General features: G+C 56.0%; 1 protein-coding gene across 10 annotated transcripts in view; it reads right to left on the minus strand.

The window, feature by feature from the left end:
- Positions 1-18,577, minus strand: part of EP400 (E1A binding protein p400) — a 114,677-nt gene that overhangs the window by 15,113 nt on the left and 80,987 nt on the right. For 7 of the 10 annotated variants that reach the window (XM_082641635.1, XM_082641634.1, XM_082641632.1 and 4 more), the window contains 17 exons: positions 17,931-18,042; positions 17,637-17,780; positions 14,467-14,610; positions 14,187-14,270; positions 13,745-13,879; positions 13,494-13,538; positions 13,235-13,388; positions 12,875-13,116; positions 12,591-12,764; positions 11,266-11,402; positions 11,077-11,133; positions 7,928-8,006; positions 7,563-7,820; positions 6,461-6,509; positions 6,271-6,380; positions 483-690; positions 219-373 (listed from right to left, as the gene is read on the minus strand). In XM_082641635.1, the coding sequence (XP_082497761.1) occupies positions 219-373; positions 483-690; positions 6,271-6,380; positions 6,461-6,509; positions 7,563-7,820; positions 7,928-8,006; positions 11,077-11,133; positions 11,266-11,402; positions 12,591-12,764; positions 12,875-13,116; positions 13,235-13,388; positions 13,494-13,538; positions 13,745-13,879; positions 14,187-14,270; positions 14,467-14,610; positions 17,637-17,780; positions 17,931-18,042 (2,287 nt within the window). The remainder of the gene's footprint in view (positions 1-218; positions 374-482; positions 691-6,270; positions 6,381-6,460; positions 6,510-7,562; positions 7,821-7,927; positions 8,007-11,076; positions 11,134-11,265; positions 11,403-12,590; positions 12,765-12,874; positions 13,117-13,234; positions 13,389-13,493; positions 13,539-13,744; positions 13,880-14,186; positions 14,271-14,466; positions 14,611-17,636; positions 17,781-17,930; positions 18,043-18,577) is intronic. The other 3 variants (XM_082641629.1, XM_082641637.1, XM_082641631.1) reach the window with 1 other exon arrangement.

Below are 18,577 nucleotides of genomic sequence, written 5' to 3' on the forward strand. Positions count from 1 at the left end.
TGAATCCAGAAACGGGGATTAAGGCCTCAGAGAGCTGTGAACGAGCTGGTCGCATGATCATGGAAGTGGCCCTGTGTGCAAAGTGATTTCTAAAGGCAACACAAACACACTTCCCACATAAAGACGACGGCAGATTGTGCAAAACACACTCTGAATCACATGACACACCAAGGCATCATCACACAGTGTGCGCGTTCGGTTTTCTAGAGGACGCTCACCGGTGTCAACTTGCCCACTGCCTTGATCTGCGTCGGCGCCTGGGCCTGGCCCTGGATCTGCGGGACCTGCACCTGAGAGGCCTGCTGCTGCTGCTGCCGCAGGAGCTGGAAATGCGCGGGCGTGATGGTTTTCCCCGGAAGCTGGACCCCTGTGGCTGAAGAGGTCGTCTGGTGAGACTGCGGCCCCGCACACGTGTGCAAGCCTAAGGCCTAAGGGGCCTGAAGAGCGGGGCAGGCCACACAGGAAACCAACCCTGCCTTTACCTTGGGACACTTGAGTCACCAAAGATCGGGTCGGGGTCTGCACCGGGGTCAGGCTGGTAGTGACCACAGCCGAGGCCGTCACCGAGGTGACTGCTCGAACACCCTGAGTCGGTGCCAGGGACACCATGTCGGACGTGGCCGTGGCTGGGGACCCAACTGCTCGAGGCTGGGTGTGGACCACCTGGGCAGGAGCAGAGCCTCCCGAGGTCTGGAAGAGGCGAAGAGAAGAAAACTGTCAGGCTGCTGCGCAACATTCAAGACTCTTCACAGTCGTCGGGTGGAGAGAAAAGGGCACCAAACTCTTAAATCCTAGAAAACGAAGCACATTCCAGATTCTGGCCTTTTGACAGAGTGCTGAGAGACTGTTTCCCTTGTGAACTCAAAGCCTGTGCCTAGGGCTAGCGTGGATGGGTCGCCCGCAGAAGGGAAGATCACGACGCTGCCGCCCCCAGTCTAAAACACTGCCCGTCCCCGTCCCGCTGTCCTCGCTCAAAAGACCTTTTGGTCCCAGAAACCATCTAGATGCCCGTGTTTATCCCCCGGAAACATACAGGCCCCTAACCCCCCAGGGCCATCCCCAGCCGGGTGCGGAGGCTGCAGCCCTGGACCCACGCAGCGTCTCAACTTGGCCTCGCTGTGTCCTCGTCCCTTGGCGCCACGGCTGCCGCAGCCCCTCAGCGGACTGGGCCCAGCTCCACCGAGTCCGCCTCTGAAAACACCCTGAAACGTGACGCTGGCCCCTGCTGGCCCCCTTGGTGCAGATGGTCATTATGTTTTCCCATTTAGTTTGCTTGTCCCTAATCTTACATTTCATTACCTACATATTCGAATCCAAATCCAATACCTTATTCTGTGCTTTCTATTCAACTTGCCTGCTCCGTATTCCTTTTAATCACCTCTCTTGCCTTCCTGCAGGTTACTTTCTTCTCATCCCACTTTCCCCTCCCAAAGTTTGGAAGTTATACTCTATTCTTATTCTTTTGGTGGCTTGTCTAAAAATTATATCAAGAACTTAACAAAAGCCTAATCCATCATTTCACACTTTTCCTGAACAATAAAGGGATTCTGGAATGTTTCAACATCCTTAGCCCTGCTCACGTCATTGTATCGTGTGCTATGTCTGCCTTTGTTGACCCTACAGTAAGTTACTGTTGTTTGTAAAGTCCATTTTCACCTCAATTAGTTCATTTAGTCGAGATCTATAGGGAATTCTCTTAGGTTTTGTTTGAAAATGTTTGTTCTTCAAGGTATTTTCAGGGCTGGCAGTTATATTCTCTGACTACAATGAAGATGTCATTCCATTCCAGGAGCTAGTTCCTGACTTCATTACTACTGCTGAGACGTAAGCAGCTGTACCTCTGAAGGCAACCTGACTTTTTCAGGCTGCTCTGAAGACCTCCTTGTCGCTGGCATTATGTAAGCGTGGAGTCCCTTTCATCATCCCTGACCGGGATTAGCTGAGCTTTGGTGTGTATGGATCAGTGTCATCAGTCAGTTCTGGGAAACTCTTACATCTTCACGTACTATCTCTGCTCAGCTTCCTCTCTGTCTGGAACTCGGATTAACCTCTGATTACATCCTCTCACTCAATCTTCCATGGCTTTAAATTCTCGTCCATACTTCCACCTGCTGTGTCTCCCTGCGCTGCATTCGGGATAACGTCTTCTGATTTACCTTCCAGTTCACTAGCTCTCTCTTCAGCTGTGTGGAAAGTGATATTAAGCCCGATTATAAGATATTTATTTTTCAATGCTGGTAACCATACTTTTCATTTCTTAAAGTTCTCTATATTCTTTTAAGTATAGTTTCCTGGTTTTTACAGACATTCGCAAGCTTCTCTTTTACTTCTTTAAAATAGCAAGTATAATCATTTTGTAATCTATGCCTGATAACCCCACCATCTCAAGTCTTTAAGGATGTGCCCCGTGTCTGTTGTTTCTGTTGGTTCTCACTCATGGTGCCCTCCTTCCGTGTGTGTTTGGTTATCTTCTATTATATGTGGCTCATTATACTTGGAAAGCATGTAGACATTCTAAGAAGTCCAGGATAAAGGCACATTCCTCCAGAAAATCTGCATTTGATTCTGGCCACTTACCCAGGAACACTGCTCATCCAGGTCTATGGCACATGATTTGAGGGGCTTTGGGAGCCCTTTTGGGGAGCCATCAACGTGAGCTGCAAACTGACAGCTGACTTGGGGCTAGAGCTCCACAGGAAGAGCCCCCGCCCCACCCTCTGCTCAGCATGATGGATTTTACTTCTGGTTCACCCTGCCTTAAGGGCTTAGCCACTTGGGGGCCTGTCTCAAGGCATCAATGCCTCCTTTTAGACTCTCCACCTGGGTGAGTTGAGCCTTGGGCTTGAACGGGGGGTCCCCCTGTCTGAGAAGGTGAAGTGTACTCCAAGGCGGACACAAGGGCACCCTGTGTATCTCTCTGGGTTGCCTCTTCCCTTAGATGTTGGCCTAATAATTATTTACTCTTTTGTCAGCTCCTTGAAATTTTGAAGAGGATATTTAAAAATTTTATCCAATAATTTCTTTTCATTAGGAGAGTGGTATAAATATCTTAACTCACCTTATCACCAGAAACAGAAGTCCTTTCCCGCACGACTGAAATAGCTTTCTCTCTAACCTTTTCTGCAATAATCTACTCTACACATAAAACATTACATGAATTTCCCTAAAACACACCTCTGCTCAAAGATTCTCAAGGGCTCCCCATCGCCTGGTGAATGAAATCCACATTCTTCAGCCTGAAATCCAAACACCATGACAGCCTAGGCTCACTGTCGCCCAAGACCAAGCACGCACAGCCGCTCAAGAGCCTCTGAGAGGTTGTGGGAACCACCACGTCTCTGCTGATGCATCTTGTGCTCCATCCAAACAGAACCGCTTGCTGTGCCCAGTATACACCATTCACATTCCCACCACTGAAACTTTGCTTGTACGACTTGCCCTGCCTTCCAAAGAGCCATTTCTGTGGATGACATCCCCCTATTCTGTGGAAGCCCAATGCTCCCTTCTCCAGAAAGCCTCCCTGTCATCTGTACCTCTTTTAGGTGCGGCCACAGGACTGACTGTAAGAACCCCATGAAAGCAAGCCATGTGTGAGTCCTACTTCTAGCCCCACCTCACCATGGAAAGTATCTTGTCTGTAAGAGCTGTTCAAAAAATACATTGCGGATAAATTGCTTTATCTTTTAAAAATATGACCACAGAAATAGGTCTTTTCAAAATAAAATACCAAGTGCAATGATTTGGGCTTGCCAGCCTCACAGAAGTAGTGACACTGGTCATAGGAAATGATCTTAATGCCACAAGCCTAACTAATAGCTTCTGTATTCAGTGAAGTGGCTGAGTCTAAAGTGGTTTATTACAAAGTAGAAAGAAAAATAAATGAAATAAGCCAAAGTCACATTCTAGAAAAACTGTTTTCATATTTACTTTACTGCTTAGAGTATTCTAATTTTTTAAACCCGATTTATTGAGGTGTAACTCACGTACAGTAAAATTCACCTGTTTCAGGAATACAGTTCTATGAATTTTTATAAATGTGTAAGGCCGAGTAGCCACCAGATAGATACAGAGCATATTCTGTTTTCTGTCCCTAAAGCCTTGCCTTTTCCATGTGGTTTAAATGGAATCACACACATATGAAGGCTTTCAAAACTCCTATCAGCCAGCACAATGCCACTGAGCTCTGCCGTGCAGCCGCACGTGCCAGCAGTCTCCTGCGCCGCTGGGCAGTGCTGGACGGCACGGTTGCACCACCTTCCCTTCCGCTCACCTGCTCAAGGACATCTAGGCTGTCCCCTTAGGTCGTAATTATGAACACAGCCGCCAAACACATTCATGCTCAGGTTTTTTTGTGCAGACGTGTTTTCATTTCTCTTGGGAGAAAACCTAGGAGTGGAACTGATAGGTTGCAGAGTAGGTGTACGTTTAATTTTGTAAGAAATAAACCGTTTTCCAGACTGACTGCTAAGGTTTTGCATTCCCATCAGCAATGAGAATTCCAGTTGCTCTGCATCCCCGCCAGCACTTGGTACTGCCAGGTTTTTCTTTCTTTAAAGCCACTCTCAGAGATGTGTAGCAGCAGATCCCTGTAACTTTAATTTACATTTCCCTAATGACCAAAAATGTTGAACATCTTTTCCTATTTATTTGCTATCCATATGGTGTGTATGTGTGAATATATATCTGTATCTGTATGTAACTTCCATGGTGAAGTAACTGCTCAAATCTTTTTGTCCATTAAAAAAAAATTTTGTCCACTTTTAAAAGTTGTTTTGTTATTATTGATTGAAAAATCTTTGTATAATCCAAGTACCAGTCTTTTATCAGATATGTTCTTCAAATATTTTCCATGCCTTGCTTTTCATTTTATTAACAATATCTTCCAAAGAACAGAAGTTCTTGATTTGATGAAGCCTCATTTATTTTTTTTCATAATTTGTAGGCTTTTGGTATCCTAGGAAATCTTTGCCTAAAACCAAGCAAAGATGTTCTCTGTTTTTTTCTAGAAATTTTATAGTTTTGGGTTTTACATTTGGGCCCACGATCCACTTTGAGTGACTTTTCATATACAGTATTAGTAACAGTTCAAAGTTCATTTGGCTTTGAACGGCTCCCCAGTTCCTCCAGCACCATTTGTTGAAAAGACTGCCCTTTCTCCATTGAAATCCCTTGGCACTCTTTTTTTTTTTCTTTTTAAATTTTATTTATTTTTGGCTGCGTTAGGTCTTCGTTGCAGTGCACAGGCTCATTGTTGCGGTGGCTTCTCTTGTTGCAGAGCACGGGTTCTAAGCACGTGGGCTTCAATAGTTGTGGCTCGCGGGCTCTAGAGCGCAGGCTCAGTAGTTGTGGCGCATGGGCTTAGTTGCTTTGCGGCATGTGGGATCTTCCCGGACCCAGGCTTGAACCCATGTCCCCTGCACTGGCAGGTGGATTCTTAACCACTGCGCCACCAGGGAAGTCCCTCCCCCGGCACTCTTAGTAAAAATTAATCAACTATGTACATGTGGGTCTATTTCTGGACTCTCTATCCTACTCCATGGATCTGTGTCCACCCTTTTCCCAACACCACACTGTCTAGTTCACTACCAACAACACCTTCATAGGAAAGACATTTCTCAGAACCCAACAGGGACATCACTCTATTTGCCAAAGCACTGCTGACTTTGAAGCAGCTTCTCACTCAGGGCACATGTTGTCTTTAGATCTGTGACTAAACTGGAACTCAGGATGTAAATGTAAACTCCTTATTTTCTGTCGTTTATTTTTGTTTTCTATGGTGACACCACAGACGGCAGGTGTGGCCAGGTGAGCACCCTGTCTCCTTCTGGTTACATGCTCCGAGGTCTTGTGGCTCTGCGTCTCTCCCTCTGCCCAGACCTGGCCCCTTCTTGCTTCCCACGCATGGGCCTAGACACCCGTAAACACACTGCCCCGCCTTGTGCCCCGCTGTGCGATGGCGCCATGTCCACACACACGGGCAAACCTGCCGCTACTGCACGTGGGCACCCTGTCCGTGGAGTTGGAGACGTGCCCTCGCACCCCCTCCCTCCTCCTGGACCCACGGTGGGGGATTTCAACACTCTCTCTCCCAGAAGGCACACGTGGAAAGCATCCTCTGCACCCCTCAGTGTCCTCGGTATTTTATGAAACGCAAACTAGATCAGGACTTTCCGTACCAATGGAATGGAATTTTTTAAAGAAGCCAACAGCTACTGCAGTGTCCTGGGTCATGCGGGCCACCAAAAGCACCCACGAGCAGGGACAACTCACAGTCAAGGCTCCAGGTGCCACGGGTGAAGCGAGGCGCTTGTTAATGGACTGGAAGGTGGCCGCGGGGACGCCGGCGATGGTGTTCACGATCACGTTTCCGCTCACCGTGCCTGCGGGGAGAGGGCGTGAGGTAGGAGAGCAGGGAAGAACTCACCTCCAGTCGCAGCATCTCACCCGTGTGACTTCTTACCCGTGGGCATGCTTGTCCCTGTGACGGATGTCTTGATGGCTCCTGCCTGCTGAAAACAAAAAGCCATTTGAATTTCCGGTCAAGCTCCGCCCTGCGTAAACACTCCAAAGCCCTCCCCCTCATCAGGATCGAATCCAAACTCCTGGTCACGGTCACTCGGCCGCACGGCTGACTTCAGCCCCCTCCCCCCACCTCCTCCCACAGTGCTGAGTCTGTCCCTCGGTCACCAGGCTCTGGCCACACTGACCCTTCTGAGCCCCACGCCTGCCAAGTTCAGGGCCTCTGTACTGGTTGTTTTCCATTCTTTTCTGACTGACTAATGTCACTTGGCCGCAGCCCAGGGATCAGCCCTGCAGAAGGTCTCTTCCTGACCACCCACCACTGTTCTCCTGGGCAGGGAGCAGCCCTCACACCAGGCAAGTGCTTAGTTTTCTGAACAACGAAGGACGGAGCTGCCAAGTGCTCATCGAATGCCACTGCGGCAAATGTAACAAAGAACACGGGGTGGAAATGACCCCGTACGACAAGACCATCCCGCGCCTGGCAGCAGTGCTTCCCCACGTGGGACTCTAACGTGTCACCAGGCACACGCAGAGAGGGAACGCGGCAGGGCACGGCGGCGACAGCGCGGGGTGCGTAGGATCGACACGCTGCCTTTCCTTTTTTATGCACTTCACCACCTTCCTCTCACGGGCACTGAAGATGCACACGCGTGTGCACAGCTCTGAGGGAAAGTGGGGCAGGGCGGGGAGAGGGAAGTCTGCACTAACAGTATCTGCTCTTCGAGTCTGTAGGGACAAGAGAGGGCGACCTCTTCACGCTTCACAAAACCCTAATTCCACACCTCCCGCTCACCTCCACCTACAAGAGTGACCTCGTCTCCCACATCACTGCCCAGTTAACCCACCCCAGAGGGCGGAGCTGGCCCAGCACGGGAGAGGTGGAGTGAGGCACGTGCTTCCTCGAGGGGGAGACTGGGGGAGACTGGGCCGGCCTCCCACTTCCTCTGAGAGGAGGGTCCGCGGGCTGGAAGCCGCAGGACCCTGGACCGGGGCACGCTGGAGCCGACCTGCTGGAGCCGACCGCTCTGTGGCCTTCTCACCAGCACTGCAGCACTGCCCACCGTCGTGATCGCGGGGGGCGCCTTCGGCGGGGGCGGCGTGGGCTGCGCCGGGGGCTGCGCCTGGGCCTGGGGCTGGACGGCGGGCGGCCCCGCGGGCTGCTGGCTGCCGGCCGACGGGGGCTGGGGCAGTGGCGGGGGCGGCTGCTGCGGTGGCGGTGGCTGCGGCTGTGGCGGTGGTGGCGGCGGCGGCGGCTGTGCCACGGGCGGCTGCTGCGCCTTCTGCTGGTCTGCCAGCGCCTACGGGGCAGGAGGGAATGGAGCCGTGTGGAGGAGCTGGCCCGGGGGGGACCCCCAGCCCCCGGCCCCCCTCGCGGCCCTCCCGCTGCCCGCTGTACCACACACACCTTTTTCTCCTTGGCGATGCGCTCTGCCCGGAGAGACGCGACCTGAATAGGAGGCAGGGGTTTGTCGTAGTTGATTCCACTAAAGACAAGGGAAAAACGAGAAATAAACTGCGAGTTCTAAGTAGACAAACGCGCTAGAAATCCAAAGTCCTCATTTCCCACGACGCCGGGTGCCGGGACGCCAAGGCCGGGGCCCGAGCGGCTCGGCCCTGGAGAAGAGGGGCTGCCAGTCAGCCCCAGACCCCGGCGGCTCCCACTCCCTCGCGGCAAGGACCACCTGCCAGAGGCAGGCCTGGGCCCGGTCCCCCGCGGCAGCGGCACTTGGCGTGGCACCTGGATACCACGCGTCCCGGAACACGTGGGGCAAGAAAGCCCCTCGGCGCCGTGCTCTTCACCGCAAAGCAACCGGCCCCGCCCTCCAAAGCCAGGCCCGCCCCCGCCCGCACTGAGCGCCAGCCCTTGCCCTGCGGAGAGCAGCCGGCCACCCGCCCAGTGCCGTGAGCGCCCCACAGCCCTCCGCAGCCTCTCACAGAACCCTTGCTTCCAGGGGCTCCTGGGCTCCCACCCCACCACGGTCACCTACCAGCCTTGAGTCCTGCCGCAGGGAGGCTGGCTGTGCCCTCATGCGCCGCCTCTGCATTTCGGGGCGGCGCAGGTGCCGCTGCTGCGCCTGTCTGGCCCCTCTGGACACCAGCCCTCCCACGTCACGTGCCCCAGCTCGCGCAGTGCGTTCTCTCCCATTCTCTGACCTCGCTTACGTCAGTCCACTCAGTCCCCCGACCCCCCGAGGAAGTCCTGCAACCCACCCTGCCGCCCCCATATTAGCAAGCTGGTCTCCCTCACCCCGGGTCTCTCCATCACGCCTGGTGGTAAAGCCACAGGCTCAGAGCACTCCCTACTCCGCCTGCCCCAGGCCTCCACCACTGGGGGGAAATTCAACCGCTGGGTGTGGCGACGGTCCAGCCACCCCAGCGTTTCCTGCTCCACATCCGGCTCCCTCCTGGGACACACGGCCTGGCCTCCCACTGCTCACAGACCCTGACCCTGGCCATTACCTAGAGACACCCCCTCAGCACACCTGGTCTGCGTGTGGCCAAGGCCAGCCCGGCTCCACCCTCATCCTGTCCACCAACCTCTCCCACCGGCGCCAGACACACAAAAACAAAACTGAGCCACCGAGATGCCCTCCAGGTCTGCATTCACCTTGCAGCCTCTCTCCAGCTCACTCTGATCGGCCTCACACCACCCCTGCTTCCGCCCAAACTGCGGGCCACCCCTGCGCTGCCCCGCTCCCCACCGTGGTGGCACCATCCCCAGACCTCCTCCCTCCCATCCCGCAGGCCAGCCTTCTATTCGCCCACCCTGCCCTCCGTGCCTGCCCACCCGCGCCGGCCCTCACTCGGAGGAACAAGTGTCTCCTCTCCCACCCGGCCCGTTCTCCCCAGCTCAGCCAGGCTGTAGGTTCTGTTCCCCTTCAGGATGAATCCTCGCCTCCGTAAGGATTACTCAGAGTCTGTGTCTTGTGCGAGAGAAACAGGAGGGCAGGGCTGGGCCCGCCTTGTTCACTGCTGACCCCCGGCCCAGCCTGTTTTTCTTGGTAAGAAAACCAATTAATGAAATTAATCATCAATTTGATCAATACGCACATATGGAACATGTGCTCTGTGCCTCTAGCACCCCTACATCCACGGAGCTCATACAAGACGCTGAAGGAGTCAAGTAAAAACGCAAAGACAGGGCTTCCCTGGTGGCGCAGTGGTTGAGAGTCCGCCTGCCGATGCAGGGGACACGGGTTCGTGCCCCGGTCTGGGAAGATCCCACATGCTGTGGAGTGGCTGGGCCCATGAGCCATGGCCGCTGGGCCTGCGCGTCCGGAGCCTGTGCTCCGCAACGGGAGAGGCCACAACAGTGAGAGGCCCGCGTACCGCAAAAAAAAAAAACAAACAAAAAAAAACCAAAAAAACCCGCAAAGACAATCCGCTCCGGCAAGAAACACAGAGAGGGGCTGGGGCGCGAGTACCAACGAGGAGAAGGTGACGTGTGAGGGAGGGCCTGGAGGGGGGCCGACGGGTCCAGAGAAACGGTCCCAGACGGAGCGACCCGCAAGGCAGAGCCAGCCGCCAGGCGGTGGAGCAGGCCGTGGAGGCCAGGGTGCACGGAGCGGACGGGCAGCACAGGCCTTGGTCCTTGGTGCGGCCGGGGGCCCTCAGCAGGCCCGGGCCCGTGTCAGGCAGTATCTGCAAAACCTACCTGGTGACGAGGAAGGCTTGAGCCAGAGGAGCAAGTGGGCTCCATCTGAACATGTGTTTTTTCCCGATGGTTTATTAGAACAAGGCAAACATGCAGGAAGTTGCAGGGATTTTATAGCAAAGGCCCACGTGCTGAGCAACTCAGACCGTACAGTTCTCTTTCCCTCTGTCTGCTCTCTCACACCTACCCATCTCCCTACCCATCTACCCAGTCAGTTTTCTTCCTTTGCAAAATTTCAAGGCAAGAACACTCACCCCAGGTCTTCCCTGGTGGCACAGTGGTTGAGAATCCACCTGCCAACGCAGGGGACATGGGTTCGAGCCCTGGTCCGGGAAGATCCCACATGCCGTGGAGCAACTAAGCCCGTGCGCCACAACTGCTGAACCTGTGCTCTAGAGCCCGCGAGCCACAACTGCTGAGCCTGCATGCTGCAATTACAGAAGCCCATATGCCTAGAGCCCATGCTCCACGACAAGAGAAGCCACCGCAATGAGAAGCCCACGCACCGCAGCTAGAGAAAGCCCACGCGCAGCAACAAAGACCCAACGGAGCTATAAATAAATAAACAAATACACAACTAACTAACTAAATAAATAAAAAGAACACTCACCCCCACCCCCAACCCCAGTCAACTGGGTACATTTCTAGGGCGGGGCCGAGCAGACATATGCCAGCTCAGAGGTGGCACAGCCGCTGTGACGCTGTCAGACTGCAGGCAGGACACCCCATCCCGTGAACGGGGACACGAGTGTGCCCGGTCCACCTCACCTCGACACCACCCCCAGCTGATGCCTGGACATGCCATTCGCATAACAATTCACTGAACTTGTAGGGTTTAAGAAAACATTAAAACGAAATCATTTCAAATGATGAAAGCCGTGTCACAAATATAGAAATACCTTTCTGCCAACACGGAAGCGTGCTTGGGGTTTTTCTGAAAGGGATTCATGCCAAGCCTGTAACACAGAAAGGGACAGAATTACTGAAGAGAGGACAGTGCACTGAAGAAGGAAGGGAAGGCCAAGGACACACAGTGGAAACCAAGCCCCCGACCCCGCGGAGCCGGCGCAGGGGCGCGGGGCGCGTACAGAGGCTTGATGGGGGGGCTCCTCTTGCCCGCGGTCATCTTCATCAGGTCAAAGTGGCTCGTGTACAGCTGGGTGTGCGTGGCGTTCTCGTCCTGAGCGTACATCTGGCCCGTGCGCAGAGGACGGTTGTTCTTACTCTGAAACAGGATGGGGGGGGCACAGCAGGGTCAGGCGCTGACCCTGCGAACAGGGTCCCTGAGTGGAGGTCCAACGTGAAATCCCCGGCTTAAACAATGAGTCCCTTCTTCCCACCCTTCTCTCTGAGACTCAACACAGATGGAACAGCAACGACATAGCGGCCGTCGTCCACCGACCGCAAACACACTCCCCAGCCTGGGCTACGCCTTCCCGTCCGTCCCACCTCCAGCTCGGCAGACAGCAGTGAGGCCGAGTGGCCGGGCTGACGCAGCCAGAGCGCCTTCACCCTGGTCGGCCCCGGGGCACCAAGCGGCGGCTGTCCCCCAATTTGGAGACAACTGGTTTTAGAAAAATGAAAACCGAGATTCGTTAAAGAGTGCTTATAGAAACAAAGTAAGTGATTTCCATGAACTAGAAACCCAGGAGCAAACTTCATCGAAGCCCGGGACGTCTGCCGCTGCCACGCATGCCCTGGCCCGTCCTAGGCGGGAGACGCAGTCATCGCTCCCACTCTACGACTGGGCGCCGGCCACAGGTACACGCCAGGCCGACGCCGCGTGCAGAGGCTTTCTGTATGGAGGCCACAGACACCCTCCTGAGGACAGGCGAGGAGTGAGAGGCAGCAAGGCGGGAACAGAGCAGACGGAGAAATGGAAGAGACAAACGCAGCCCAAAGGAGACGAGAAAAGGCAGCACCCTGGAGACCTCCTCAGTAGCCACGCGGACTCGAGGGGCCTGGCTGCCCCACAGGTGGCCTCCTGATGACAGACACCGCGTACTCGGCTGTTCTGCACTCAGAGTCTGTGATGCCCGCGGCTGGGACCAGAGTGTCTAGCGCCTGTCAAGCCGCTGCAGCGGCCGAGACCCCGGGAAAGCACGGCGATGCACGAAGCGGGAGGCACCGACAGGCCCTCCTTCAATGAGGCTAACAGCACAGAGCCGTGCCCGTCTACACACCCAACCCGGGAGGGAGGACGAGGCGCTAGGACGGCGCCGGGCCACAGACAGCACAGAAGCTTCCAAAGGATGCAGCGGCACGGGCGCTCTCTATCGGGCAAGATCTCGGCGCAGGGACTCCGGCCGGCGGGAACGGGGGCTGGGACTGTGCCTGCCCCAGCTCGGGGCTGCGCCCCACGCCCCTCCCGCCCCCTCGCCGAGCCGCGTGCCCCGCAGGAAGGGGGCCTCACCTTCCCCTCCTCCCTCGGGATGAGCACGTTCTCGTAGCGGTTCCGGCACTGCTTGGAGGAGCGGTAGATGCGGCTGCAGGAGTTGACGACGTCGCTGACGAGGTCCCAGTTGGGCGTGTGGGCCGGGGACACGACCGTGAGGTTGAGTGGCAGCTCGAGCAGCTGCTTCACGGCCTGGAGACCAAGTTCAGGCGCCGCGGGTCAAGGCGCTGCGGGTCAGCGGCTTCCCCGCCCTCCAAAGGGCCCCGAGGGCGCGGCCGGCCCAGGTCGAGCCCAGGACTCACCTGCAGCAGTGCCCAGTCCTCGCTGATGAGCCACTCAGGGTTGTCGGGACCGGACTCGGCGGCTGGCTTGGCGAACGTCGGCAGAGGCTTGGCGAACTGCGTCTGCTGCTTCAGCAGCATGTTCTTCTTCTGCTCCTTCCCCTCCCGGCGGATCTTCAACAGGCCGGGCGTCGCGCGGTCGAACAGCGACCGCGGGGGCACCACGGCCTCCCCGTGACGCTGCTTCTTCTTCCTGCCTGCGGCTGCGTGGAGAGGCTGCTTCAGCCAGCGGGTCAGCGGGCACGGGGAGCCGCAGGGCCGCGGAGGAGGGTTAGCGAGACCGCCGGGAGCGCCAAACCCTCTCCCGCCACAGGAACCCACCTGAGGGGTCCGTCTTGTGTCTCCGGCGCTCCTTCCTCACGTACACGGGCGGCAGCTTGGACTCCGGGATGGGAGTGGTTTCGTACATGAGACACATGACCGAGTCGATGTAGATGTCGTTGTCGTCCTGGGGGGGCGTGGGCGGCGTCCAGAGCTGCGTGCGGAAGGGAGAGCCCTGAGCCGGCGGCCCTGGGAGCAGCCGCCCGACAGGGCGGGGGGCGGGAGGCGAGCCCAGGGACACGGGGAGGCGGGCACTCACCGGCATGACCTCCGTCTGCCCGTCGGCGCCCTCACACACGAATTCCTACAGGAGAACGGGAGCGTTTCAGGTCCACCCAGCCCTGGCTTCAAGCTGCAGCCACCAAGCATCTACCTTCACGCCGGTCAAGTCTTGAAAACAAGCTCACAGCGTGGCTGCTGAGAAGCCCCATGGTGCGTCTGCACCGCGGCCGGCTGGCAGCACGGCGGGGAAAGCCAGGGCAGGTGAGGGGAGCCCTCGGGCACACGTACCGCGCTGCAGGCGTCCTCCCGGGTGTAGGTGAGAAGCTGCTGCTGCTCCTGCTCGCGCCGCGCCCGGGCCTCGCGCTCCCGCAGTGCCCGCGCATGCCGGGCCTCCCACTCGCCCACGGCGGCCAGCACGGCGCCCTGGGGAGACAGCGGTCGTTCCCGTCGCCGCCCACGCCCCCCGCCCTGCACCGCCCCCTGCTCCCGGACCGGGCCCTTCTCTTTGTTCCCAATACAGGACCCTCTTTCGAGCCCCAAGCTGCTTCAGAACCGAGGAAAACTGCACCTGCAGGTTCTTGAGGCTTCTCCCTTCCAATCAGTTTGTACACGGGTGGGTCTGGGTTTATTCCTTTAACTCTAGGCAAGTCACACTTAGTTCCAACCCAGTTTAACTCTGAAGAATTTGAGATTCTCACGTGTTAAGATGGTCAGAAGTTCATTCTCTTACCTCACTATTTCTCTCCTTTTCTTGATCAGTGGAAGTATGGAATAATTCCAGGTAATTCAAAGCATATTTTTCAATTGGTGTGAGCTGTTTCAAGATGTATTTTTTGAATACGGTTAACAGCAAGTTCACAAGGATTTAGTTCCTCTTACAACCCCCCACCAACACTTGAATCAAAACAGCGACTGTTCTTGGTCAAGATGAGCAAGAAATATCTCCCAGAAGGGTCACACGTTTAAAGCATTTAGGTGCAGAGAAGCAAAGGAAGTAGGAAACGCCAAACCTGCCCCATGAAGTCTGCCAGCTCCTCCAGCGGCGAGGGCTCCTCGCCCCACCGGGGACCGTCCGGGCGCCGAGACCCGGGCGCCAACTCCTCTGCTGGCTCGTGCGCGTCCTCCTCCTCCAGACACTCGATGCTCTTGAGGGCCTGCAGGAAGTGCGCCCTTAGTGGACGTGACTCGGATGCGCTTTCAGCACCTCAGTTGAGGGGCGCAGCCCACACGGCTGGCTACACGCCTGCACTGCACACCGGGCCTCCCACAGCAACGCCTGCTCTCCTCGGCCCCCCTTGCACGCCTGCAACGATGGCGCCGTGGGCACAGGGAGAACGGGCACGCCCTCGAGAAGAGCCACAGGTACACAGGCTGACGCGCACAGCCCGGCACCCAGACTCAGAGAACCGAGCAGGATGGGCCGTCCGGCTGCGTCTCACACCCGCCACCCATCACCCTGCCCCGGTCCTGACCATGAGAACAATTCTTCGTGGTGCACGAGATACAGGCCGTGGTCCGTGGTGAAGACAGAAACCAAGCCCCCAGAAAACGTGCTGCAGACGGCGACAGACACATAAGGGTCAGTGTCACCACAGCTCAAGAAACGCCCATTAGACTAGCAGATGCCGCAGGCGCCTCTCCCGACACCCGACAGCCAAGGGCTGGCAAATGCAGACACACATGCTCACATCGGGGCTGGGGCTGGGGGGACCACGCAGCTAAGAGGATGTCAGTTAAGAAATGGTACCTCTTTCCAGGGCAATTGGGCAACATCTGCAAAATTTAAAATGTAACCCTTCCTCACGCGATACCCAGAAAGTATTTCCAGACAGACCGTACGTCTAAGTATGAAGAACAAAACACTGAAACATGTACAAGAAAATAAAGAAGAACCTCTCTTAGAACGCAAAAGTACCAACCATGTGATAAATATAGTCTGCTGGTGGCATTAGGACCAAGAATTTCTGCTCGCTGAAAGACAGCATTAAAAAAGGCAAACCACAGGTTGGGAGAAGACCTTTTACATGTAACCCACAAAAGCCTCGCATCCAGAATACAGAAAAAAAGCCCACAAGCCATTAAGAAAAAAAGACAATCCAGTTAAAAAAAAAATAGGAAAAAGACGCAAACGAGCACTTAAAAAGGTATCCACGCCGCCAATGAACACAAAGCTCACCAGCCAAGAGCAAACTGCAATTCAACCAGAGATGTGCCCACACTGTCCCCCACGCCTGCACCTCTGAACTGGGCCCCAGTCCAGCGTCAGCACAGAGCCAGGTGATGGTCCTAACCCACACGTCCCCCGGCCATACCTGACCCCTACTTCCGGACCCGGAGGTGCTACCCCTCCACCCCAGCACTCCTCCTGGACACCGCGGGGCGCCCCACCTGCGCAGGGTGACAGCGTGTCATCTGTCCCGTCACTACAAGAGCAGCTCTGTGGAGGCGAGAGTCCCTTCTCCCGACGCTCTACCCCTCCAGCCTACAGCAGAGCCCAACTCACAGTAAGACGTTCAGCCGGAACACTTCAAAGACTCTGTGTGCTGAAACACCACTGTGCCAACACCTCAGAGACGCACTGAGAAACAACAGCAAGGGTGTGTAACACACTCACAGTCCTCAAACACACATGCCTTCAGGTCTCATGCTTCTTCCAGGATCCATGTAAGATATATATATTTTAAAAACTTATTTATTATTTATTTATTTTTGGCTGTGTTTTTGGTCTTCGTTGCTGCACGCGGGCTTTCTCTAGTTGTGGCGAGCGGGGGCTACTCTTCGTTGTGGTGTGCGGGCTTCTCACTGCAGTGGCTTCTCTTGTTGCGGAGCAAGGGCTCTAGGCGCACGGGCTTCAGTAGTTGCGGCACGCGGGCTCAGCAGTTGTGGCTCACAGGCTTCAGTAGTGGCACGTGGGCTCAGTAGTTGCGGCACGCGGGCTCAGCAGTTGTGGCTCACAGGCTTCAGTAGTGGCACGTGGGCTCAGTAGTTGCGGCGCACAGGCTCAGCTGCTCCGTGGCTTGTGGGATCCTCCCGGACCAGGGCTGGAACCCGAGTCCCCCACACTGGCAGGCGAGTTCTTGGCCACTGCGCCACCGGGGACACCCCATAAGACTTTTAACAATGGTTGAGTGGTCACCTCCAGGACAGGTAACCTACTGTTTCCCTACTATCATTTGTTATGAGGTTTACGTCATGCTGTTTGACGTTTTTTTTTTTTTTTAAAAGAAAAAACCTGATGCACGTATCACCAATTGTTAAAAGAAAACGGTACATCTATCTGTCCCTCCTGATACTGAAACAGCTGTAAGGTACTTCTGTGCAAGTGACATTACACACAGACAACTCCTGGAAGGAAACGTGAGAGACAGCTGACAGTGGCTGCCTCTGAGAGGGAAGTGAGGGCCTGGTGCAGGACACTTACTTCTCATTATAAATTCCTGAAGGTTTTTTACCACATGCATCATGCATTTATTACTTCTCAATCACTGGACAGTCAAGTTTCAAAAACAGGAGAGGTGTCCTGCAGTCAAAGGCCCCCAGGAAGCAGGATGGGAGCAGGGCCTCGGGGAGGGAAGCGAGGGGCCTGACAGCCAAGTGTGTGCCAGGTCTGCACAGCAGCATTGCCCCAGAGCAGCAGCACGCGAGCCAAGCACGCGGTCTGCGATCTCAAGTGTCCAGGCTGGCAACACAGAAGCCAAGGTTTCAGTGAGAATCCAAGGCATTATCATCTTAGCGGGTAACCAACGCAGGAAGGCTGAGCCAGCTGCTGCTCTTTCTGGTTCTGTCCTCAGAGTGGGACGTGTATCCCACACTCATGCCGGGGCTCCCTGCACAGCGGGGCATCCTCCCCAGCAACGCTGTGACAGAGGTGCTGACACAGCGGGGTCGAGGGGTCGGGGCACAAAGTCACACAGGACGGCGAGGGGTGGTCCGAGAAGCGTGGGTGAAAGGGTGACGGTGGCAGGGAGGGCGGCAGGCACGCAAGGCCCACCCGCTCTCTCGCGCGTCCTCCACCTCTTTTACAGCTAAAATCCCCCAACCACAAGCAGGGAGGGAGGGGCTGACAGGCAAGGCTCGAGGGGCTGGAGCCTGGTGGGGGGCGAGCAGCAGTGCCGCAGTAGCGGAAGGCAGACCCAAAGCCCCGGGCCCGACGCTGCCAGGCAGCGCCGGCCACCCTCACCTCTATGAAAGGTCTGGCAATTTTGGGTGCGATGGTTTCTGTGACAGATGGTTCCTGAGAAAGGACGACAAACTCCTCGGCTTTCACTGGGAAGCCAGTGTCATCCATGGGTGGATAAACCTCAAACAGCTCCTGGATCGTCCGCTGAAACAAAAATGAGTACCATTGAGCTTGAGGCCTCCGCGCGTGGAAAACCGCCAGCGGCCACCCCCTCAACCATTAAACCCGCCCGGTTCCCGTCACTGTGTGGCAACCCCGCCCCACGGCCCCAGGCCTCCACGTGGACGAAGGTACCTGCGTGAGGAACGCCATGGAGTAGTCGTTTCCCTGAGCAGCCACTTCTCGGATCAAATCTTTGGTTCCATTTTTCAACAATTTCTCTTCAATGGAATTGCCGCTCACAAGCCTATAAACCAAATACACACGCGACAGCTAAGTCCCCGTGAGCCGAGGACAGCACGAGGGCCACGGTGCCTGGACCGCCCGGCAGAACAGCACCTGCGTGGCATGGCTTGTCAGCCCCACTCTGCACTGCTTCCTTCCTTCGTGTGGTGCCCAGAGGTGACCATGCCTGTCCCGCCTCCCACACGGCAGGAGGGCGGGCCCCGGAGGCCCACATGCCACCCATGCTGGCCATCCATGTACCCCACCGGCCTCCACCTGGAAAGGCCCCCGGGGGCCTCCGGACCCTCAAGCCCTGTCTCCTTCAGCGCTGACGGTGGCGGGCGGGCACCCCTGCATCACTGTGCACCTCTCTGCACTGCGCCCCCAAATGAACCCGTGTCCAGTGGCTGCAGCCCAAGGATGCACATCCCCTGGCTCCTGCTTTGTGCCCCCGGAACGCTGCAGTAACCATTCCCACACCCAGGATCAGCGCTTTCACTAAAAAATGATGTTAAACTTCACTATCGCTTTGGGGAAACTTCACAATTTTATGAACC

This window comes from Mesoplodon mirus (assembly GCF_964341445.2).
Source record: "Mesoplodon mirus genome assembly, chromosome: 13".
Lineage (NCBI taxonomy): Eukaryota > Metazoa > Chordata > Mammalia > Artiodactyla > Ziphiidae > Mesoplodon > Mesoplodon mirus.